The sequence below is a fragment of the Pezoporus occidentalis genome, unplaced genomic scaffold, assembly GCF_034315485.1.
Source record: "Pezoporus occidentalis ecotype Australia unplaced genomic scaffold, CSIRO_AGI_Poc_V1 ctg13, whole genome shotgun sequence".
In the NCBI taxonomy this organism is placed as follows: domain Eukaryota; kingdom Metazoa; phylum Chordata; class Aves; order Psittaciformes; family Psittacidae; genus Pezoporus; species Pezoporus occidentalis.
In genome coordinates, this window is record NW_026913103.1 from 2,423,072 (window position 1) to 2,447,361 (window position 24,290).

Below are 24,290 nucleotides of genomic sequence, written 5' to 3' on the forward strand. Positions count from 1 at the left end.
TTCTCCGTCCTTCTGTCTGGTGTACATCTTTAAAATGCAATATGGAGAACTGCCACAAGCACACTTGGAGAACTCGAGAAAAGCACAGTTTCGCACATTTAGATGAGAGCCAGTGACAGTGCTCAATCTCACCATTTCATCACAGGCAGATGATATTACAGTGCAAGAACATTCAGGTTTGTAAATGATGGGTTTTAAAAGGTAAAACAAATGTCAGTAATCTGCTGTGCTTTGCAGAATCAGTGCCATAAATAGATGCACTCTTTTGATTACTTGGATGGCTCACTTTAGATTTATGAGAAAGTATATAAAATTAACAATGTGTGCTTACACAGAAGTGATAAAAGCTAGTTTCTGCTTGTGCTAATGTACACAGTTGGTTCTTTACAACTAGAAACAAGATACTCTGAAAGAGTTTCATGCATTCATACTCTAGCAGTTTAATTAATGGGACTGCTTTATATTTCAGGGGAGGGGTGTGGGGGGGTGGTGGAGGGGGAGGCTGTAGGGGGAAGGAGAAAAAATAAACCAACATTTCTTACATTGTTACTGGACTTGGTATATGTAAGTATGATTATGCAAAATCTCCATCAGGGTGGCTGTTTGTCCTTTCTTACAGAGTGGGAGGGTCACACTGTGTGAGACTAATAAGGACAGAGCTGCATCCCCCTCTACCACTCCTTGGAGACTCACTCCAGCAACTCCTCGGCACTACGGCAGCTCTGTACAGGCATTTCCAGTGCTTCTAGGGGACATACTGACATAGAAACTAAAGGTAAGCAGCTCATTATTTGTAGCTAATTGTCTAAAGATCTCACATGCACGCACACACTAAACTATTCCTAGTTTGTTTTGTGGTGGTCTGATTCAGGGCTTTTATGTTTGTGGTTTTTTGTTTTTCAAAATTGCCATTTAAGTTTAGCACCAATTTCGCCAGTCGGTGTCCTATATAAACATAATGTATACAGTAAGCTTTTAATGTACCATAATCAATATATACTACAGGATTCTGCTCGTGATTGTGTTTTAGGGCAAATGCATTGTGTATGTTTGGATAGGTATAGGTATGTGCTAAAATATGCTAATAAAAACATAAAACTAAATTATCAGTAATTTACAAACCCGATTAAACTGTTGAAAATCGCCACAGTGCCGAGCATGCTCGTTAATTGTATGCATATATTTAAATTTAAAAAATCTACCTATTGGTGCCTATCATTAAAATTAGCACGCATATCGAGTGGCCTACATCCAGCGAGTAGAAGCATGCTTGCGCGCAGCGGCGCGGCAGGGAAGCACCGTCCATGCCCTCCAGGGCGGGGAGCGCCGTACCGGGGCAGCGCACGAGGCCGCAGTGCCGGAGGCGGCCGCCGCCACCAGCCCCGCGCCGCTCCTGCTGCTCACCCGGCCACGGCGCCGCAGCGTCTCTGCCTGCGCCCTTCACCTGGCCGCCGCGCAGGTGGCGGCGCGGCCGGGCGGCAGGGGGCTCCCTTGCCCGTGCCCCTTCCAGCCCCGCTCCGACCCGGGCGGCGGAGGAAGCGCCGGAGGGTGCCTGAGCCTCTCTCGGCTCGTCGGGGCGGCCGAGTCCGACGCTCAGGCAGGCTCTGGGCAGGCGGGCCTGGCAAGCACGGTGCGAGGGGCGGTGGGTTAGAGGACGCCCCGGAGCGGGGACCCGGGAGGGCGGGCTGTGGGAGCCGCCCGGGCCGGCGCCTCTCTGCTCCCCGCCTAGCCCCGCCCGCCTGCCAGGCTGCTCACCCGCCTGGTGTTCTAAACTCTCCCGTTAGCAAACCCAACTCAGTCCAAGATCAGTTAGAGTGCCGGTGCTGCCGTGTTACGGACGGAGCTACAGACGGGTCGGGTCGCTCACCCCCCGCAGGCTGCGGTGCTCCGGTTGTGGGAGGGAGCAGAGCCTCCTGGAGCGGCGGTGGGAGAGGAGCCCAGCCTGGAGGTGGGGTGGCAGCGAGGGGGTGGTGGTACTAGTGAGCTAGCGGGCAAGAGCCCTTCAGAAAATGAGACCTCTGGAGCAGCAGCTCTAGTGAGTCACTAGTGCCTGCTTGTAAAGCAGGTGCAGGAAATTAAATGATAATGTTACTTGAATGTGCATTCACTTTGCTGCTGTTGGGGAGGCTGGAAAAGTTAATGATGATGTAGTTATCAGTGTAAGTGACTGACAGTACAACTCTGATGCTGAATAAGGTGCGTTGTGAAAATAATCATAAAAATCGCATTCAGCTATGTGATTTGGTTTTCTTTCAGAAAATATTATTAGGAAAGTACTTTTTGTTTACTGTGTTTCATTAAATTCACATCTATCTGTACATTGCAGCCAGCTTAAAAAACAATCTGATGACTGCATTTAGAGGACAAAGATATGTTGTTGAAACCAAGACTGTATTTTGTGAGATTTAAATGAAGCTCAGCACAGGCTGTTCTACACACGTGCATATTTTGCCAAGGTAGAGAAATAGCATTATCTTGATTTCTTTTGTCCTTGTTTGGTTTGAAGACTGCTTCAGCAGTCACTGGCACTGTTGTGACGCCAAACAGTTTACCTGATGTATTCAAAATTGAAAACCTGTGAGAAAAGTAAAAGAAAACTAGTTATTACTAATGAAACAAAAATTTAGTGCCTTTATAACTAATGTCTTTGAGATGATATTTCTAAGGTATTACTTCTGAGTTTAGTGAAGAGACAAAGGAGTTTATTTGTCATTTGTTTCTGAATTTACATAAACTGGGAGGTTTTAGGGTTTTTTTTTTGGTAGCTCCTTACAACAGATAATTCAAACACTGTGTGTATGATTAGCAGCTTCTTCTTTACAGCTCAGAAATTCTTGTTTGTAGTTTTCTGATGGGGTGAGGGAAAAAGAGATGGTTCTGAATATTCTTATTTTCTGTTTCAGATTTGTTGCTGATTGTTCACATGTGTCCAGGGGGAGATGAAGTACATTGGATCCTGCATAGTTTGGCTTTGTATGGCAGTCTTCCTCCTCCTTCCTGTTTCTACTTCTGTGGCTGTCAGTGACCACACAGGTACTTCCATTTTTCTTGCCCATCACAGTCCTAAGGCTTAAATCTCAGTACTGAACAAATTTAACAAATAATGGCAGTACATGGAAAATAAGCAATATGAGCAGATAATGTTAGTACAAGACTTGTTTTAATCTCTCTTTTAAAAAAGTGCAAGTTTGAAGCAGTTCCAAAGCAGTCCTTCTGTTTCCTGTGCTTGGAAGTTTCAGGTTTGGAAGCGGTTGTAGTTTCTTGGAGTTTCATTTTGTATTTTTTCAACTTGCTATACAAAACAAGATTCTAAATCAGAGCTTGTAAAACCTTTGTGAACAAAATCATGTGGCTTTGTTAGAGCAGATCAGTGTACACGCTGACCTAAACAACTAAATGCTTATGTTAACCTCATCTAAATTTAACCATATGTTTCACAGATGTAGTAAGACAAACTCTTGTGCCTAAGAAAGGGGAAAGGAATATAGTGCTATTGTTTAACTTAAAAGCTGTTACCCATCTTCTTCAAATTTTTCATACTTCTCTGTTTTCTTTCTGTCCACATGTTATCTAGTTTTCACACTTAAACTCTGCATTGACTCTCCAGAGGACGGTAAAGTCTGTCTTAAAGGCATGTCACCTGTGTAAGAGGAGTAGGGAATTGTCAGTTTTCTGTAGTTGCTCAGCCTCAGAAAGTATCCATGTACTTCAGCTTTGTAGAATTTTCCTACAATTATTAGCAAGGAGAACATGCTTGTTGCTATTTATTTTCAGTAATGCTGTTTTTCCAGGGGTGTGATGAAGGATAATAGAAGCTATACATACACAACAACTTTGTATCTTTGTAACAAATTTGAAACTTGGGTCCAAGAAATTTAAAAAGTTAATAACTAGGGTAATAATCCTTTTACGACTCCTGGAAACAATAAATAGTAATATTTAATAAGCTAAAATGTGTGGGCTCTAAGACAAAAATAATGTGCTGTGAGAAGACTTTTTTACCTTGCATTTTTAGGGCAGGAGGGCTAAGTGCTGTACTGATGAATTATTCTTAACTATGTGCAATCATTCTCTTCAGCTGTCTGAAAATAGTGCAAGAGGTTGTCTTCTGTGTCATTGCTAGCTGGTGGTTTGTAGAAGGGGAGTTTTGAAAGTGCTGAAAGGGTGCAAATGCTGAAGGTTCCCTAGTAATATAAATGAATAAATGGAAACTTGAAACATTTTTGAAATAAAATGCCAGGAAGCATTGTCTTTTTTTTTTTTAATTTTTTTTTTATTAATGAAAAGCTGTCTAAGTAAAAGGTGGACCTGTCACAGGAGATTTGACAGCTCCACTGAACTGATAAGAAATGATGTATCTGAACTGTGCATTACGTTCTGGTCGCAGTTTGTGGCTAGGCAGCCACAAGTGGGGAAGTTGCAGTTTTCCTTAATCTGATTGCCACAGATGGATCAAATATGGGTCAAATTGAACTGCTGGGCAGAAGAGGAGAGACTGAACCTCTCCTGAGTATAACTGATGGTATGCAGTTGAGAGAGGCTTCTGTAGTTAGAGGTGATATAAGCCGATGGTGAGAAGCAGCAAGTAGATAGCTGCCAGCTTGAGCAGCTCTGCTGACAGCAGAGGATAGGCTCAGTGAAGCCTTAAACTAACAACAGGAAAGAGACTCTTCTAAAGGCTGAAGGGATGGTTACTGTCAGAATTAAAAATATGAGTTACAGACCAGAAAACAAGAGCTGACAAAGAATGGACCCTGCAATGGTGCAGCAGTACAGCTGTGTCTGCAATCTTCTGTTAATCTGCACTGTTCAGCTGAACAGAGTACTCTCTGTTGCAGAGGTGTCTCATCCTAGTTTGATAATTTGTATGCAGATTATGCAGATGGATCTGTTAAAAACTGGAAATAATGTGCTCACTTTGAGAAGACAGGAATATCTAATAAGGTGGTTTGGGTTTTTTTTTAGTTCTTTCTTTCATTAACTGGCTCTGTCTTGAGCTTCCGTTCTCTCCCATGTATCAGTTCACCAGTTCTGTTTGGATCAGCATCTATCCTGCAGAATCTGCATAGCCAATCCTTTTGGTTTTCTTCTTTCAACAGCATATGTTAGCATTTGTTTTTCCAGCAAAGCCCATTCAGATCAGATCTTGGATTACTACATTTACATCCTGAAATTTCTCACCTGATCTACTTAAGTCTAAATGAATGGCCTTCAAATGCAGCGAAAAGTGTAAAGTTGATTTAAAGGGGGATAATGGGGAGAAGTGTTTTAGGTGAAGGAAACCTCTTAGGCAAGAGAAAGGATTGATTTATATGCATATGTAGGTGAGAGCTTTCTGAGCTGGCATTCTGAATATACTTTGGGACTTACTCATTGGGTCAGTATTGTAGTAAATAAATACCAGTACTGGAAACCAAAAAGAACAGAGAGTGACTGAGTATGCTGGATCTTCTCTGAGTGGTCTTCCTTAGACTTTAAATGTGTGTCAGTGACCATTAGGTTCACATCAAGGATTTCTTTCAGTTCTCACCTGCCCAGAAATTTTGATACGCCAATTGTTCACTTGCTTTGAAGCACTTGATTCTAATGACAGAATATAGCAAATCTGAGGGATAGGGTTCAGGAGTTCTCCACAATTGTGGTTTTTGATTTAACTTCAAGAATATTTTCTTCATTACGTCAGCTTACATCTTTTAATTTTTGGGAACGTTTGGATTTGGAGTGTGGATATGACCTCTTTCTTTAGTGACACATGAAGTTCTAATTTGATCATTCCTGAACGTTTAATATTCAGAATATTAATACTTTGTCTCGCTCCCAGATCATTGCTGATTTTTCAGCTTTGTTTTACAGTTACTGTTTTTCAAAATCACTTGCTAACCCATGAAAAATGTAGCATAAACAAAGTCCTGGGACTGACAGGCATAGTGAATTTCCATTGCCTTTTGACATGGAATGTGTTGTGAAAAGTATTGGCTCTAGATCATAATTTAGATAGGCACTTTAACCCAAATACAGTGAGTTGTTTCAAGTATGCAGATAAGTTCAGCTTTTTGGTTTTCATGTTTTAGTGTCTAGATACTTCTCAAAATTCAGTTAATGGCTCTACAGTAACTCTCATATACAATCTAGTTGTGTTGTTAATCTGAATTTTTAAGGTTGGATCCACAAACTATTGCTATCATTGGAGTAGTTAAGTGACCCTGCCTCCCTGGAATTCCTTGTAGTTAAATGATAAATCCTTTGTGGCAGTGAATAAGGATCTTTAGGTATTTATAAGAATGTGGATCATGAAAGCCTGCATCCTGAGGAAAGCCACATCAGCTAGTGACTAAGTAGCATGGAAGTGTTCCCCTTTGTGGCCTGGGGTCTTTCTCAGCTACACACATCCTCCCAGTGTGAAGCCTGTAAACCAGATCGGCCTGTTTTTTTTCATGGAAAGGCAGAGAAAGAACTGTACATCAGTACAGTTACACATGATATTACATCAGTAATATCACAGCCATGATATTCACCCATGATATAATGGAATAGTTTGGGTTGGAAGGGAACTCCAAAGATAATCTAGTCCAACCCCACTGCAATAAGTAGGGACATCTTCCACTAGACCAGGTTGCTCAAAGCCTTGTCTAACCTGACCTCGATTGTTTTCAGGGATAGGGCATCTACCAGCATTGTGGGCAACCTGTTCCAGTGTCTCACTACCCTCATGGTAAAATATCCTTGTATCTAGCCTAAATCTGGCCTCTTTTATTTTAAAACCATTACCCCTTGTCCTGTGCAGGCCCTGCCAAAAAGTTTTTCCCCATCTTTCTTATAAGCCCCGTTTTAAGTATTGAAAAGCTGCAATAAGGTTTTCCTGGAGTCTTTTCTTTTCCAGATAACACTCACTAACCTTTCCTCATAGGACAGGTGCTCCATCCCTTTGATCATTTTTATGGCCCTCCTCTGGACCTGCTCCAACAGGTCCATGTCTTTCTTGTGCTGAAGTTCCAGGTGAGGGCTCACAAGAGCACAGTAGAGGGGCAGCATCACCTCCCTCAAGCTGCTGTCCACACTTCTTTTGATGCAGCCAAGCATAGAAAGCCCAGAGGCTTTCTAGTCTGTGAGAGCACATTGCAGGGTCATATTCAGTTTTTCATCCACTAGTACGTCCAAGCCCTCAGCAGGGTTGCTCTCAATCCCTTCAATCCTCAGTCTGTATTGATACTGGGGGTTGCCCTGTTCCAGATGCAGCACCTTGCACTTGGCCTTGTTGAACCTTATGAGGTTCACATAGGCCCACTTCTTGAGCTTCGTCCAGGTGCATCTGCATGACATACTGTCCCTCAGGCACGCCAGCCACACCACACAGCTTGGTGTTGTCTGCAATCTTGCTGGGGAGTGCACTTGATCTCATTGCCTTTGTCAATGATGAAGATGTTAAACAGTATTATTCCCAGTGCAGACCCCTAAGGAGCGCCACTCATCACTGCCCTCCATCTGGACATTTCAGCTGTTGACTACTACCCTCTGGACTTGACCATCCAAACAATTCCTCATCCACCAAACAGTCCATCCATCAAACCTGTATCTCCAAGTTAGAGAGAAAGATGTTGTAAGAGCTGTGTCAAAGGCCTTACAGAAGACCAGATAGATGACATCTTCCCTTTTACATTGATGTAGTTACTCCATCATAGAAACCCACTAGGTTAGTCAGGCAAGACTTGCCCTTGGTGAAGGTGTGCTGGCTGTCTTGAGTAACATGAAGTCCTTTTTTTAACTACTTGTTCTTCGTCATGTGAGAATCCAGTTCTCCAGGGTTTCGCGTGAGCATCCTAGTATCTCAACTCTATTGGTGAGGATTTCTGAATCCTGCCTGCCAAAGCTGTTATGTTATTTGCATAACCATCTAAATAATCAGAAGGCTTGGAGCTGACTTCTTTCTTATAGCAACAAAGTTGTAGATTCAGTCTCCTTCATTCCCCTTCCCACTCTTGTCTAGTTAACATGTATATTGTAATGTAATATGATGTAGCTTATGGAGTAAAAAAGGAAAACAAAAAAATCGCATCTTATTTTCTGGTACCTCTATACATGAGGTTACAGGCATGTATAAGATCTGAATTCTTGACCTTATTTGTAAGCAGGCCAGCTGGGTTTGCTTAGCTATCCTTGAGGTGGACTCTTTGGATGTTATTGCTGACACTTGCAGATATGTCACACACTCTGAAGTGATCCCTTATGTGTATATATTTAGGAAGCCTGATCGATCCTAAAGAGTGTGAGACAAATCGTAGCTAATATGGATTTCTCCCTGAAGCATGAGTCTGACATATAATGTGGGCATATGTTAAGCAGGGCTTTGTTGTTTGGCCAGTCATGCTTACTGATGGAAACTTTGGTACCTTTGCAATGTGCATGTCAGTAGTGTTAGATAGCAGCTGGAAATTTCACCTGAACATAAAGTTTAATTATAAAGTAGCAGATAGGTAGTTGTAAAGTGAATCTATTGATTACAGGTTATACTCTGGAGAAGCCAAGAATGCCTATTGGAAGCTACAGTTCTCAGTCAGAAAGTGCAGACAAGAGATGTCTGTAAGAGTGAGACCGAAGCATGCACGAGAGGCTCCTCAGTCCTCATTTGCACGGGAAGGAAAACTGGGCATGAGGCCTAGATAGAAGCTGCAGCATGCTCCAGCAGGTGCCCTGATTACTGCAGGAATTGAGAACGTGCCATTGCATGTTGCAGCAGAAACATCTACATGCAATGCCTTTATTTTTTTTCCTTAATGCTATTTGAAAGCAACAACAAAAATTTACTAGCATCTTATTGGAGAGGCAGATCATCAGTGGTCTGTGACATCTGCTTGATCTGCATGAGTACATGTTTTTCAAAATTTTTAGGTTGATTTCGTAATAATAAACTCCTATGTAGAGCTCATTGATTTCTAAAAGGTGAGGTCTGTAGTTTTGTCCTATGGCTAAGTGATCTCATTAATTTATAGGTACTTTAACCTGAGCTTTGACATCACCATTTTAACATGAATCGTTGACTTCAGTCCACACAGAACCAGTTTTATCACATGCAGAGCAAGATAGTCTCAAGCATAATCTTGTTCTTTTCACTGCTTCATTAGTTTTACAGTATATATTCTAACAGAGCAGATAGGTGAATGGTTTCTTTGCCGGGATTAGTGGTAAGGGTTTGTCTTTGTTCTTTTTCTTCCTGAAAGTCTTCATGTAGATCTTCTAATTCAGCTACGCACAGGATGAATGGGTAAACTGTCTGTTTTGTCTCAGGCCAAAGAAAATTTAAACATCTGCCAGCAGTACTAAAAATCTTGGAAGAGGCTAACTTATTTTGTACAAACTGTAACTGTAGAAAGAATTTTCATCAATCTACAGTAATGAAAGTTGTCAGTCTTGGTATGGAGAAGTTTTGGGTTTAATATTTTAGAGTTTTGATTTAGCTCTCTGGTAAAAATAATAACACTGGTCTAAAAGAGTGCATCAGCAGCATGAGATAGAAGAAGTTTAATAGTAACCCTTTCAGTTCTTCTGGGGATATGGAATACAACCAAATAAGTAACACTTAAATATCCTATGCTGTGACTGTTAGACCACTGATAAAAATAGGTCCACAGTCCAGTCTGTGGCATGTGTGGAATAATTGCTATCATCTGGATAACACAGAAATTGAGGCTTGAGTCTTTATTTGGACTTGGAAGAAAAAGTGTGTGTGGGGGGAATAAGTTAAAACTCCCCATTATTTTCCCATCAGCTCTCATGTAAGACAATGTTGAAAAAAACCCATGCAGTTGCATCCCAGGTTCTCTATAGCTTACTACAGCAGTTCAGGGTAAACTCAGTAATAAGTATTATCTGTCTGCTTTTGCTGTAAGTAGTGTAAATTAATTTAACCTAAAAAGGAATCAGCCCCATCATCTTATATATATTTAAAAAAAACACCCCTTGGTTAGAAAACACTTAAATTTAAGAAAAGCTTTTGTCAGTGTATGTGTGACATGCTATTGTGGCTTTCAGCCATAACATACTTCCTTTACAAGAATATATTTCTTATAGGTATACATGTGTAAACCTTCTATAATTGCATTCATTGTTTCAGGGTGGCTACAGATGAAAGTCTGTATAAGTGCATAAATGAAGGAAGGAATACATTTTCTTAGAGCCTTATAAATAAATTATGAGTGATGTTACTTGTAAGTGTAGATCACAATTTAGATGTAAAGGACATGGAACTTGATGAATCTTATGAAAAAATGCCTTTAACCTGGTCTGTCCTTTAAACAATTGACATACCTCTCATTAACCATATTGTCAGGAGGTATCTTTCAATTAAATGATTTAGTTTCACTTTTATTGATTGTTTCCAATTATCCATTTTTAATCCAGATGAGGTACACGAACACATTTAATAGAACTTAAAACTTTAGAGGGATAATATGCTTTCTACATTGCTACAGAACAAATGACAAATTTCACATGCTTTAAGATTACAAATACAGCTATTTTGGATGCCACCCTTCAGTCTGAATGCTCCTTGGAAATCTTTAGATATAGATGATTTCCAGGTTAGTGGTAGGACATTCCTCCTTTTATTTTTAAGTGAACTGACACTTCGGAAAGTCTCCCCCACCCCTCCCCACCCCATTCAGCAGCTTCAGCTATACCTTGGCTATCTTTTTAGTTGCATCAGCTCAATATGGAACTCTGTGCTTGATAAGTGCATGGGTCAAATCCTGCTTGGCACCTTTGATATTTTTATTAGAGTTTAGCAGGGCTATTTACAAAGTTTGTTTAACAAAGAGCCCCATTTCTGACCCATGCACAAAAGTCACATTTCTTTGCACTTGCTTCTTAAAAGTATCTATTCCTCTGTGTGCATAGAAATAAGAAACGACTTTATGCAAGTAAGATATTTAATATTAATAATGCAGTGTTTAATCTAAGTGTTCAATTAGATTTAACCTTAGAATTTGCCATGTTCCACATCCTAGAACATGCTGGTTGTTTATCTAAATACAGACTTAATCCCCCCAAAAGCTGCTTAATTGTAAGCCATTACAATAAAAAAACTATTGCTTAAATTGTTTATTATAATTATATTCTTTTTAATCCACATTTTGGAATTCTTTTTCACTGAAGCAACAATAGATTATTGTCATGGTAATCAAGCGTTTATGCTTTATTGTTTCCTGTTCCTTAGTAAGGGAAAAAGGTTTTCTAAGAATGTAGCCAGAAATAAAAACTAAAACAAAACACAACAGCAACAACAACCAAACAAAACCGCTAAACCCCTTAGGACAGAGGTTATTGCTTTATAGAGTATTGTACATGGAGAGAGGCTGGTAAGAATTTAGTGGTTTTCTTCTGGTTAAATTGTTCCTGTGAGCGTTAATCGCAAACAGCTGAATTAAAGCATGATAAAATTTGTATCTGCTTATATTATTAGAAATGTAGTATGCAGTCTGAAATATTTCTCTTATTTAGATTTTGTAATTTGTTTATTGCTGGTTAGCATATTGTAAAAAAAGAAAATGAACAAAAATATTCTTGTTGATATTACTGTCACTGTCATGGTAGTTTGTTCTGATTTTTTTTGTTTGAAAGAAATGTATAAAATATGCTAAACTGTATTCTCTTGAAGGTGCTACATGTCCTTTACTGAAAACTGTTGTCCATCATCTCAAACAAATCAACAGAGGCAGTCTTGGTGTTTCAGGTAACTGGCTGTACTCATATCAGTATCTAAATTAATTTTATAGTAGTGGATGTAATCATAGTTTGACTGAAGCTGGCTTTAAAACTGAAAGGACCTTATGGAATGCCACCCCTATGCTCCAAAAGCTGTTGTTTTTAGGAAAGGGGTTAAAATCAGAGCATGGTGTTCTTACAAAGTATTGGTTCAAGTTCTTCAGCTGTACTCACTTCCGTTGTTTTTATCAAATGTCCTTTGTTCTTATCAGTTCAGACAATAGAAGGAAATAAAGAATGCATTTCTCAGGTTGCAAAGTCATCTAGTGAGAGAATTTTGCACTGATAGTTTCTGTGTCGATAAAATGAATATTGGAAATTTCTCTGACTTAAAAGTACTGGTTTTCAAAATAGCTTGTCAGTCCGTGTTCTGGAAAGTTAGCAAGCATGCTAAAAGTCAGTATTTACCTTGTTTTTTTTTAAATTCCATTAAACTAAATCATTGTGTCATATTTCACAGGGTTTGATCTGGCAGAAAGCTTTTCTTTGAGGCAAACGTCTTGTGGAGGTGAAAAAAAGTGTTTTAAACTGGGAAGCGCGCCTCTCGTCAGAGACACAAAGTAAGTAGATGTAGTTTCATCTGAAGTCTTTAAAAGGCAGAGCTCAGACCAAATGCTGTTAGTGCATTGAAGCAGTGGGCAGTGTATCCAGAGGATACCACAGAAGAACAAATATGTCTGTTTTTAGGCATTTTTATCTGTAACAGGTTTTTTGGGAAGTATTTTGGTGGAGGTGTGTTTTTTTTTTTCTTCTGGAATCTGGAAATATCTAGGTAGAAAGTAAATTGTGAATATAATTTTCTCAAATTTTGATTCTGATACTGAAAAATCTACTGTTTATAAATAAATATTAATGAAACAAAGGAAACAACTTTCATGGTATGACAAGATGTATTATACTAATCTTCCCAGAGTGGAATTGGTTGTCCTCTCTCTGATTAGTGTTGACACGATTAAAAAGAGAGGGAAACTCAACATTACCTTGAACACTATAATTTAATGTTTTGGGGTTTGGTTGTTGGGTTTTGGTTTTTTGTTTTGTTTTGTTGTTTTTTTTTTCAATGGAATTGGCATCTTGTCTTTGAGCTGTAATAGAATGGTAGGTGCTCAGTGTAAAGGTGAAACTACACAGCATCCTACTCTGACACAGGGTGGGATGAAAGGCAGAAACTGCATAAAAAATCTAAAGGATGGTGAAAGAGAGAAAGGCACAATGGAATTGTATGGATTTAAGTTTGCATGGGGGCAAGGAAATTCCAAGAAGCAGTTAGGAATGTAGTTTCAAGTTCCCAGTGCTCAGTGGAGACAGAGGATCATCTCAGACCTTCTTGGTTCAGATGTGCTCTGAGTCATGGGATTGTGGTTTCTGTACAGCATGTTCCTGTGATGACGAGGGAAGCAACTGTATTGGGTGTTCTCTGTTGCAAGAGATCTGGCTCTAGCTTGCCTAGGGAAAAATACACCTGGACCTCAGACTTCCCCTTTGTTTGGATCCTGGACAGGGAAAAGAGGGGCTGTGGATAACTTGAGGCCAGGGGAGAGGGTGAAGACGAATTGGAGGCACTCAGACAGAAGGCAATGTGATCTTTAGGAGAGAAAAATTCTGAAATAAATAGAACCTAAATATTTGAGATTGCTGGATACTTTCTAAATTCTTCTGAGGTTATTAGATAATGTAAATTTTAATGCTTGTCTAATCCTGCAAGGTTAAACAAATACTGACTGTCTTTTTTTAAATACCTTGGACATTATCTGTTGAAGGAAAAATGACTAAATAAAATTGCTTGACACAGAGAGTGCTCTATTTTTATTAGGGCCTTCCTAGTATTATAAGGATTCTCTTTGGAAAAGGAACAGGTAAAATTAAGTACCACTCCTACATATTGTCACTAAAAATATTTTGAAAGTTTGTCAGTAAGAAAACTTTTCTGTTAAATCTATTATTAATTTTTCAGATTTTTATAGTTGGGGTTTTGGTTTTTTTCAGTGGATGGGAATTTGAGGGAAACATGAGACTAGAAGAGTAGAAAATCAAGGCAATAACAAAAAATGTGGGGCAATTTTTTTAGGAATAAAAGCTATATAGTTCTTTGTGTGCAGTGTAAGCTGACTTTATTCTGAAAGTGGCAAAAATGGAGTGTGAGTAGCTAGAAATCACAAAAGGGTGAATGATTTAGAATTCATGTTGTTTTCAGGGAAAATTCATCATTCAAAAAGATTGATTTCTAAAAATTCATGGTTTTTGGAAGGGTTCTGACAGGTGACGTTGAGGTTGAAAATGTAAAGCTTTTTTTCCTAGCTTTTATTAGTAGGTCTGAATACTACTGTCTGTAGTTTATTTTATTCTTATAAGAACAATTTATTAAAGGAGGCAGTGAAAGTGGGGAATATGCATCATGGCTGCTAGTGGCTTAGCAAAGCCTTATGTCCTAGTGGTTGCAAGGAAAACACTTGAGAAAGACGCAATGCTTTTAACTTTCTTCATGAAGTGAGAGAGAAATCTAACTTTTTTTTCTATATTTTATCTGTTCAGCTTTTTGGAGTGAGGATGACTGTTAGAGACAAAAGTGGTCAGTTGTTTTTTTGGTTTTTTTTTTTTCATTTTCAGTGTAAACTGGGCAAGGGATAAGGAATTTCAGTAAAGGATAAACCTGGAGGGCAAGTTGTTTGGCTTTAACGGTCTCTTGCTTCTCATGTTCCTCTCCCACCCTGTTGTTTTCATCTGTGTATCCTCAGTAAAGAAAAACTGAAGATAAATCTTTCCAGTTTCCCCTAAAAATGTGCATATCTAATGGATGAAAACTTTAGTTGGATGAAGTGAGATAGTTATTAATAAAATGCGTAACAGTACTAATGTATGAATATAGTTGGGCTGAAAATTAATACAGTTACTGATGTTAAGGTACAAAATAAGCTTTTCAGTCAGCTTGCTGTGGAAATAAATGGTACCTCTTACATATATCTTTCTGAACAAAAAAGGGTTCCAAGTATTTTCAATAGCATTCAAGCATTGAAGAATTTCCATTAAATCCTAGTTCTTCATGGCAGTAGTTTTGCTCATGCTTTTTTAATCTTTCTTCACAGAGAAATGCATGTCATGATTAAGAATAGAATTTACTTTTTTGTTATTTTGTATCCATTATGTTGAATATATTGAGCTTTCTGTTGTTGAGATAACGCTTCAGACAAGATTTTTAAAAATTACTTAATTCAAGCATTTTTCTGAACTGAGTTGGTTTTTAAACATAAGTGCAGAGAGCAGTCAGGAGCATAAAGTCAGGTTTAGACATGGTAGGGTTACAGTGAAGGATACTCAGGAACTCTGATATCTGTCTTCATAACCTTATAATTTACTTCATCTTAGTTATCCATGTACAATATCTTGTAACTTACTATTTTATTTAAATTTTCTTCTCTTATATCAGACTGTGTGGTTCCAGATCCCCATGTTGTTAAATGCTCAGAGGATTTTAGGAGCAGTCTGCCTCAGAAAATATTTTAGCAGACGTGGCGTGCAGTAAGCAGCAGAACAGTGTTTGTTATCCATCCTGCAGGAAACTGAGAGTATCTGATTAAGCTGACTAGCAAGTATCAAGTAACTTAGCACATCTCCTCTTGCATTTCATTCATTCAGTTGTAGTGTGGGTAAGAGAGAGCTATGCTGTGCCATTTTTCTTGTGTGATGCCATTTTGTTTTTTTTTCAATGGACCTGGAATAGTGTTGCACCTATTTATATGTTATAAATAATTTATAATGCAATGTCAGCTTGGGAAATTTGTTATGTCTATATTGGATTTTGGTTTGTCTTTATCTCTTTTTGTGAAGGAATTCCATAAGTATTTTGTCTTGTGATAGGAGATGAATAGCTTTTCTTATGCTCCATGTAAATGACTATTAAATATTTAGTTCTAATAATATTTTTCAGGATTTTCTAATTTTTCTAAAAATTAGAAAATTTCTAAAAATTTTCTATTTTTTCAGGAAGAGAGAGTGATTTTTAAATTAAAATAATGTTACTTACTGCAGTTATTACATGGATATTAATAGAAGTTATTCCTGAGTAAAGTGGTGTAACAGCCTTTGAATCCTAAAGAAATCTACGGTAAAATACTGTTATGCAGACAATCTAATTATGTAGTCATAATAATAGTAATTGTATAATGTTTTAATTTTATTTCAATAAAAACATTCTGGAGTCGTATTTTGTTCTCTAGAGTTTAACACATGCAGCCTATGCAGTATGCTCCAGTTTGGCACAGAGCTTGCTGAAAAAAGCAGCACAGGGCTCAGTGATGATAGCAACTCCTTTACATCTGCCAGCAGTATTCAGTACCCTGGACATGAAGCCTTCTAAGCTAATGTTTGTTTTTTAGTTATGTTAAAGTAAATAGCACTATGATGAAATAATTTCAGTCTTTCTCTAAAGACGCATCAGATATCAGTTGTTCCTCATTCTCTCTTTTCTGGGTTGCTGGTGGGCCACTTTTTTTTTCCTTCTCTGAAAGTGTCAATAAAGGAGATAGTAAGTTGATTTCAGCTGAGTTTCAGAATGTTTTTGAAATGGATATTTATGATTAGCAAATCTTGATGGCACAGTCATGGCTTTCTTATTTTGTAGTCTGTTTGGCTTGACAACCCATATTAATTTACTGAGGAGATTATTGTAGCTGTCTGTTAAATGATCTCAGAGTTGGGATTACTCCCACAACATTTTTTTAGGAATTCTTCCCCTTTTGGTGTAAGATACTGCAAAAGAGATTTTGACTGTATTTGGACTACTGAGCTCCATCAGCCATGTTGTCACCCTCTGGTGCCAGAAGAGCTGTGGATGTGGCTTGGACCATATTTCAGAGAAATTGTTTCACCTCCTTGTGATGTCTGGTTACTGGATGGAGAAATCCTATTCCCACTTCTGTCAGTACATTGCAGGCTGGAAGATTCTTTCTGCTAAGAACAGAAATTGATGATGAAAGAATATTCATGTGGGGTTTACTGTTTGCTTTTAATACTAATCTTTTTAATCACAAAAAGTGCTTAGGGAATTGCATTTCCTAAAGCACAGTTGGCATCAAGTGTTTCTGTGCTAACCGTTAGAGCCCTTTTCATAGTTATCACATTGCTTCCAACAGTACTTACCTGTGGTAGGCTTTGCAGCCATTTACTTTCCTCTGGTTGGTCTCTGGTTGTATCTTGCATATGACTTCAGCTGTCAGTGAATGTCCACATGGGCATGGGTTTTGATTATTTTTGCACATGGCATACGTTTTGGGCAGCAGACTCGGGTTCACTGTCTTCTTGAAAAATATTAGATAGATATGAAAGACATATATATGTTAAGAAGTAACATACCTATTTCTTAAATACAGTATAGAATGGATAGATGTGAAAATACCTGTTTCCAAAAGATTTAGTCAGAAACTTTTAAAGCACCTTCTGAAAATGGCAATGAGGTGGCACCCCTGTCCAGAGGCAGTAGTTAGTTACCCTAACTAGGTTTTATCTGTGCTTACACAAAGTCCTGCTAGTCTTTGGTCTATTAAAATATTAGATCATTATGTAAGAAGCCACCTCTCCCTTCCTATATCTCATATTTATTTGAGGTCATTTGAGCTGTTAGGGCCAAAAATGCCAAGACTGAAATGTCTGGTATTTTGGTTGCAGGGTATTTTCAAGAAAAGGGCCTTGTCTCTGGAATTTTCTTCCAAGTGTGGGAGCCTAAATTTAGTACAAATCCTGATGCTTTCTTCAGGTCTTCCAAAGTAGTGGATCAGAAACTGCAGTGATAGATTCTTTCTTTTAATGATTCCGATTGAAAGACTGAAATTTTGCACTTTTTTTATTTCCAGGAACTTGAAAACATGCTGCATTTTGTAAATTAAAAAGAAGGGTAATACAGGGATTACTGTTGAAGCAACAAATTGGAGCTGTGCATACCATGTAAATACCAATCATTTCATAACTAAGGAGAAAACTATGCCCTCTTACCATAAAAAATGATAGGCCAATGCTTCTTTAGAAGAATTAACATTCATGAATGTCTTTTTCTGCACGTATGGGCTTATTTCTACATGACAATTTATGAGAAATATGCCATGACCTTTTTATAAAATTTTAAATTCAGGCATTAATGGATTTTAATTGCTGTATTAGGCTTGAATCACACTATAATTTAACATGCAATTTACATATGGAAAGAACTGGGGAAGAAAAAGTAATGAGAGAGAGGTGGCAGAGGTGAAGAGTATCTACAGAAATGTATAATACAATTGAAAGCAGGGTGTGAGGGAACAGAGAGCTGTAAAACTGTTTTAGTTATGCCACTGACTGTGGCAAATCTGAATTCTTTGATCTGTAGAGTGTTCCCCTCACAGTAGAGCACTAAGTGTGGCAGCTTCGTACCAGTTGAATTTGTAAGACACTGCTGGATAAAGCACATTGTTTCTTTTCCTTTTTTCCTCAGCAGTATTGATCTTGCCATAAGGCACTTGCAGATAAAGGGAATGAGCTCTTGAGGGATATGTACTTTAAGGGCACTGGTCCACAAGAAGAGTATGCAGCAGACCAGCAGTGTTTGTGTGGATCCCCTGTATACCTCACAGTTCAGGATGAAACTTGAGGTAGGCAATAAGTAAATCACAGAAGCACTGGAAGAACAAAGAGTACAGGCAGTTTACTCTCCTTACGTAAAAAGCTTTCCTTAATTTGAAAGACATGTATTTCAGTTCAGATTAGTCTTATTTTTTCCTGCTGCCTTTGTTTTAAAGGAGAAATCTGTCCAGCCAAGATGATTATTTAAAAATAAAAATAAAAATCCAACTAAACCTAAAAAATTAGCAGTTCATCTTCACAGCACTCTTCTCCAGCTCTCAGCCTCATCTCACTTCCACCACATTAGGATCAGCCTGTCTGATCAGCAAGGCTGGTGGTTGGCCCCTGTGGCTGTGGGATCTCCAGCAAACAGAGCAAGGAAGGAGCAAGAATGTGCTCCTGGGAGGGGGGTGGGGGTCATAGCCTGCTGTTAGCTTAAGCCAACCCTGAAATTGCACCTTCCATGTAATGTTTTAACCTGCCCTATGGAAAACAGTTCTGTTGTTCTGATCAAAACAGTGGCATCTGCAATACCTAAGCAATTTCAATTTTGCTGTATATTCCTATATGAAACTCATTAATTTTTTTTAATACAATGTTGAAGCCAAAACTATTTTCCATTTTTCTTTGTGGATAAGATAGCAAAACTTCATAAACTTACTGTCATAGGTACCACAATTGATATACAAAGCTATTGTTCTATTAGATTCCTAGATTCAGCACAAGCAATTTACCTGGATGCTTCCCCATGGTCCTTGTTCAAAAAATTGAACACAAATTCTGCCATGGGCTGTTCAATTTACCGGTATGTTAGCTGAAGAGAGCCTTCAGGGATGCCGGACTGTGGGGAACTTTCATAAGAGTTTACACATCATCTACTCCCTGGCAAACATGCTGACTCTTTAAGTCTTTGTAATCTTGTCTTGTCTTTTTCTTGGCCTTCCATTTTTTTTTTTTTTTTTTTTTTTTTAAGATAAAAGTCACCAAAAAGCAAGTGCAAGATAGTGCTTGAAGTCAGCGAGGATGCAGATCTAAGTCTCTAACAAGACTTGTGTTTGTTTGGTAGTCTTAGAAGAAAAATACAGTTGCAAAATTATTGCAGTGGAATTTTCTTAGAAATCCAGAATAGATGTGTATATACAGCAGTGCTATATGTGACCATATCGAATTCATTGAAATGTATATAATGCATGCAGCTGAGGATCGACTGTAGCCCCCATATGTTGTAGTATAAAATTAGATATTGAAAGATCATTTATCAGTTTTGCTGATTGGGCTGAGAGGATTCAAGTGTCCTTGTAAAATGCATATAATTTCTCCAGCTGAAGCCGTGGTGCTGTGTGCTTCAGAAGTCATTTATCAGCAGACTGCAAAAAAACCCCAACAACCTGTAATAAATCAGATTTTCATTTTTTTTTTCCTGACTTTTGTGATTTAACACTTTGTGAAATGCAGTTTGCACTAGCGGTGCTGTCAGGCGTTCCTCCTCTTAACTGAAGTTGTACCTACAAACAGATGTTTGTACTGATACATCTGCATCTACGCAGAGGCTTTGCTGTTTAAAGATACTCCCTTCCCCCACCTTGCCTCTGAGTTTTTAGTTTTTCTATCTAAAAATAGTTCATGGGCTCTCTCACAGTGAAACAGCCTGGTGCTTTTTTCAATACACTGATTTTCATTTACTTTCAGTTGGTGGTAAAAAGTTTTTGGCCTCTAGCATTTCTCCGTGGTTAGCTCTTTGCAGTTTTTATCATCGTGCCATGAAATGTTTTATATTTATGGAGATAAATTGCCAAGTCTGAAAAAATACCATTTTAATTTTGCATAGACAGCGCAGTCCATGCCCTGGGTTTTTCACTTGAAGGTCTGGGTATCAACTTGATTTCAGTCATAAGTGTACAGGGTTTGCTGATTGCAGCCTTGTCTCAAGTGAATATTTGTCATGTCACAAACTTTTTACAAAACTTGGAATTATTTAGTAAGCTTCAACATGAAGAAGAACAATCTGTAATCTATAGAAACTGTGTCCTGATGTATATATATTGATGTTTTAACAGAACCATGTGCAAGCGATCATGTTATTTTTTTATTTATTCTATGTGATTAGTTGCAGAATCTCAGAATTCTGTTAAAAAAGAAATAAATCCTAAAAATACCCTGGCAGTGAGCATGACAATACAGGCATTGGTTAACTTGTTGATAGTTCCTAATATGGCATTAGGGTTTTAAGTGTCATATGAAAATGCATGTATTTCTTTTTTTGGGGATTTGACTGTTGATTATTGATACACCCATATTGGCAATGATAATGTTGAAGACCTTGATAAACTTTGATTTATGTCTTTTACTCAGTTTTCTCTTTAAACTCTGCTGAGAGTTTAGTAAGAAATGCTATGTTCATAATGTATGCTGAGCAGTGTTGGTTACTCAAATACTGTCGAATGCATATCCCGTAAAATAGCAATGGCTGTCTTATGGCTAAGGAAAGTGAGTTTTGCTTTGGACCACTCTTGAGGAGTAATCACAGATAGCATCATCAAGGTGCTCTGACCTTATTTTTCTAGCTGCTCTTAAGTGAGCAGTTCAGAATGTTAGATGACTGCCAGTTTAAATTCATCTATGAAGCTAAACAACAAAGACAATAATATTCACCAGGAGTGCGTACAATAACAGGAACGGTCTGCCAAGACTTGGGGGGAAGAAGTGGACTTCCAGGTCCAATTCTTGCACTCAGGACCTTCCATGCTTGTTATGCTTACTTTGGAGTACAGTACATACAATTGCGCATTAAATTATTGCTGTTGCTCAGGATTGACATTTAGCAGCTGACTTGTACAGAGTTATTAGATAATGCTCACTCATTTTATACGTAAAAGTATCATTTGGAAACAAGTTTTGGGAGAGGATTCTTCCAGGCCAGGAGGTTGTTTGGGTTTTTTGGTTTTGATTTGTTTTTTGTTGTTTGTTTTGTTTGTTGGGTTTGGTTTTTTTTTTTGGGGGGGGGGTAGAAGGTTGGTTTGTTTGGTTGTTTTTTGGGTTTTTTTGTTTGTTTGGTGGGGCTTTTTGTTTTTTTTGGTTGGTTTTTTTTAAGTCACCAAGAGTTGAGAAAGCTTAACATAGGATGTTTCATTCCTATGTGAACTGATAAAGACTGTAACTCAGAAGAAAACTTATAGGGGCAGAGACAGTGGAAGAAACACAGCCAAACATAGAAAGTAAGTGCTAGCTGTGGTTGAGGAAAGACACTGTATATGATGGCTTGAACGTCTGAAACTGTTAGACGTAAAAAATGTCACTGGATATCTGTGTTTACTCAAAAAGGAGTGCAGACTGAATTTATTTCCTATTTTTTATAGGAAAGTTACTTTTCTTTCCACAGGACTTTCTTTAAATTTAGAAAGTGTTAAATGATTGTGTTACTGTTACTATGTGGAGACAGATATGCTATGCTACCAGGAAATTACATAAGCTTAAGATTTGTTTGTTGTGAAAGTGTTAGGAGCACTAAAAAAGCGCTTTGTGATTCAAGGTAGCTGATATGATTTCATGGAAAGGAAAGTCATGATTCATTAACTGATTAGAGTTCTTGAAAGACTGAAGAGTTATAATACAGCCTTGCTTCCTTGCTCTCCTGAAGGATCAGTTAGCACATCTAATAGGAACCCATACTATGGCTAAGATTAAACTTTTAACAGTATGTGTTTTTTTTTATCACTGTTAAATGTCATCTCTTTAAGGAGCTTACGTTGAATTGATTTTGCTCTCATAAACAAGTGAATGTGTACTTCTATCCAGCTGACTCTAGGCGGCCCTGCCTGAGAAGGGGGAGTTAGACCAGACGACCCCCAGAGGTCCTTTCCAACCTCAACCATTATAAGGTTCTGGGATTCTATTGTAGAATATCCTGTTAACATATTTTCTTCCTTTAAAATACAGATTCCCATAGTCTAGGTACTTAGTTACGTTATCAACCAAGTAATTTATAGGGTAAAAGCAAATTTCTCAAAATGTTGATTTTGTCATAGAACAGTGAGAGAACAAAGTGTTTCCTTTTTGAAACTTCCAAAATATTCCTTGCATCTCATTGCATCCTTAAAGATCATAATCTTACAAAATTTTTGTGATATTAGTGGTATTTTCTTTACTGTCGTAACTCTTCCACATTTGTCTACTAGCCTGAGGTTCGTAGTAGGTAATATGCTGTTCTTAGAATTTTCATCAGCAGTAGAGGTTTCAGTCTTGGCCTTATTGTTGGAAAATAAGATCGTTGTTCATTCTAGTTCTGTCACGTACACATAAAATTGCACAGATGATTCAACCTCAAGTTATAATCGAAGCATTGTTTTAATGCAAAGTTTTCGTACCATGGAGCCTTTGCTGTTTTGAGAAAAGTTTGTAAATTCCCAGTATATCAAGTTCCCTTTTTTGGATATAAGGCATCTGGCCTGCTTCCCTAGACTGAGACCATCTCCCGGCAATATCCAGTGTTCTTTCAAGTGGTGTTTGATGGGTTCTTTTGATGTGAAGCTTAGGGAAAATCTGAATAAAATGTTCATTGACTTATCCAAAGGTACCATTGCTTGAAACCTCTTTTCAACACCTCTGTTTTGGGCCTAATGCAGGATAACATCTCTCTTTACAGCTTCTTTTGGTCTGTGTCCTAACCCTTTAAAGGGAATACCTGGCCATTACCCAGCAGTGTCTGATAGTGACAGGGTTAGGAAGTCACAGGTTCTTGGCCCATCTTTTTAAACATAGTTATGACTCAGCAGATACTAATGCAGTGTTGATATTTTTAAGCTTGATACATTTTAACCCTATTTAATCTCTAACATAAAAAAAACTCATAATTACAGAAAGTGTGAGAGATGCAGGCTAAACTGTATGTACTTTTTTTTTTTAACTTGACTTTAATTAGATAACTCAGAAATGAGTCCTGAGATTTCAGAAGTGATAATTTCCTGTTTCTGAAAGTGCTATTAAGTCTTCCAATGTAATGCAAATGATTTTTTTTATATAATTTATTTTCCATATTCATTCACTTAGAATCCACAAATGTTAACATTTTTTACAAAATGTAAAGAGTGCATTATTTACCTAATTATCCTTCAAATTAGAAGCAGAACATCAGGCTTAAATATTCATAGACTAGTCATTCTGCATGTAGTGCATGTTAAAGCAAAAGCATGTTCTCTCTCTGTAGTTTCGGTCTTGCAGCTGACAGAGCTACTTATTTCAGGTCAGACCCTGGTATCTGGTATCCTTAACCTTCTTTCCTACTCCAGTCTCTTCAGTTGGTAATTTAATCTTCACCACTTACACCTTCTTTTTTTGGGGGAGATCAGCTGGAACCAAGATGGGTAGATGTATCCATCTATAACAGTGTTGTATGCTGGCTGTGAAAACCTTCAAGAACAGATGGATACTTAGGTTTCTTCTAAGTATAGGCCAAGAGAAAAGAAATGTCATTCCTGATTGTCTCCCTCTGTTCCAAAGTATGGAGTGCATTGCCTGTCTTCAGACAGAATGGTCTCCAGTAGACAGCTCCTCTGTTGTAGTCTGCTTTTCTTTTTTTTCTTTTCCAGACAACAGCAGCCACTGAGCTCTACAAATAATTAATTCTGTAGCATAGATCTCGCTTCAGGGTAGGAAGCCTGTAAAAAAGCATGCAGAGCAGTTTTTGCTGCCAGTTGACTTTCAGGGGCTATGGTAATTATTTTTTTCTCTAACATCTTCAGAGGGTTCCTTGATCAGCCGAATGACTCCATTCCACTGCAGATAATCAAGTAAGAATTTAATATCTCAATGACTTCAGAGACTGCCAGACTACTAACTAGACCTGTTGTCTTTGTTCCATTTCTGGCAGCAAACTAGAAGGGCTGCATGAGTTATAGAGCTGCTCATAAAATGTCTAAATAAAGACACAGTTAGATGTTAAAAGAAGT

The 24,290-nt window shown here is 38.2% G+C and overlaps 1 protein-coding gene across 2 annotated transcripts in view; it reads left to right on the forward strand.

Annotated features, from left to right (window-relative positions):
• Positions 1–1,647: 1,647 nt before the first annotated feature.
• Positions 1,648–24,290, forward strand: part of COL19A1 (collagen type XIX alpha 1 chain) — a 183,476-nt gene continuing 160,833 nt past the window's right edge. Inside the window, exons 1-4 of one of the 2 annotated variants that reach the window (XM_062608143.1) lie at positions 1,648–1,948; positions 2,904–3,033; positions 11,651–11,725; positions 12,218–12,317. In XM_062608143.1, coding sequence (XP_062464127.1) covers positions 2,940–3,033; positions 11,651–11,725; positions 12,218–12,317 — 269 coding nt within the window. In that variant the 5' untranslated portion in view covers positions 1,648–1,948; positions 2,904–2,939. The remainder of the gene's footprint in view (positions 1,949–2,903; positions 3,034–11,650; positions 11,726–12,217; positions 12,318–24,290) is intronic. The other variant, XM_062608142.1, reaches the window with a different exon arrangement.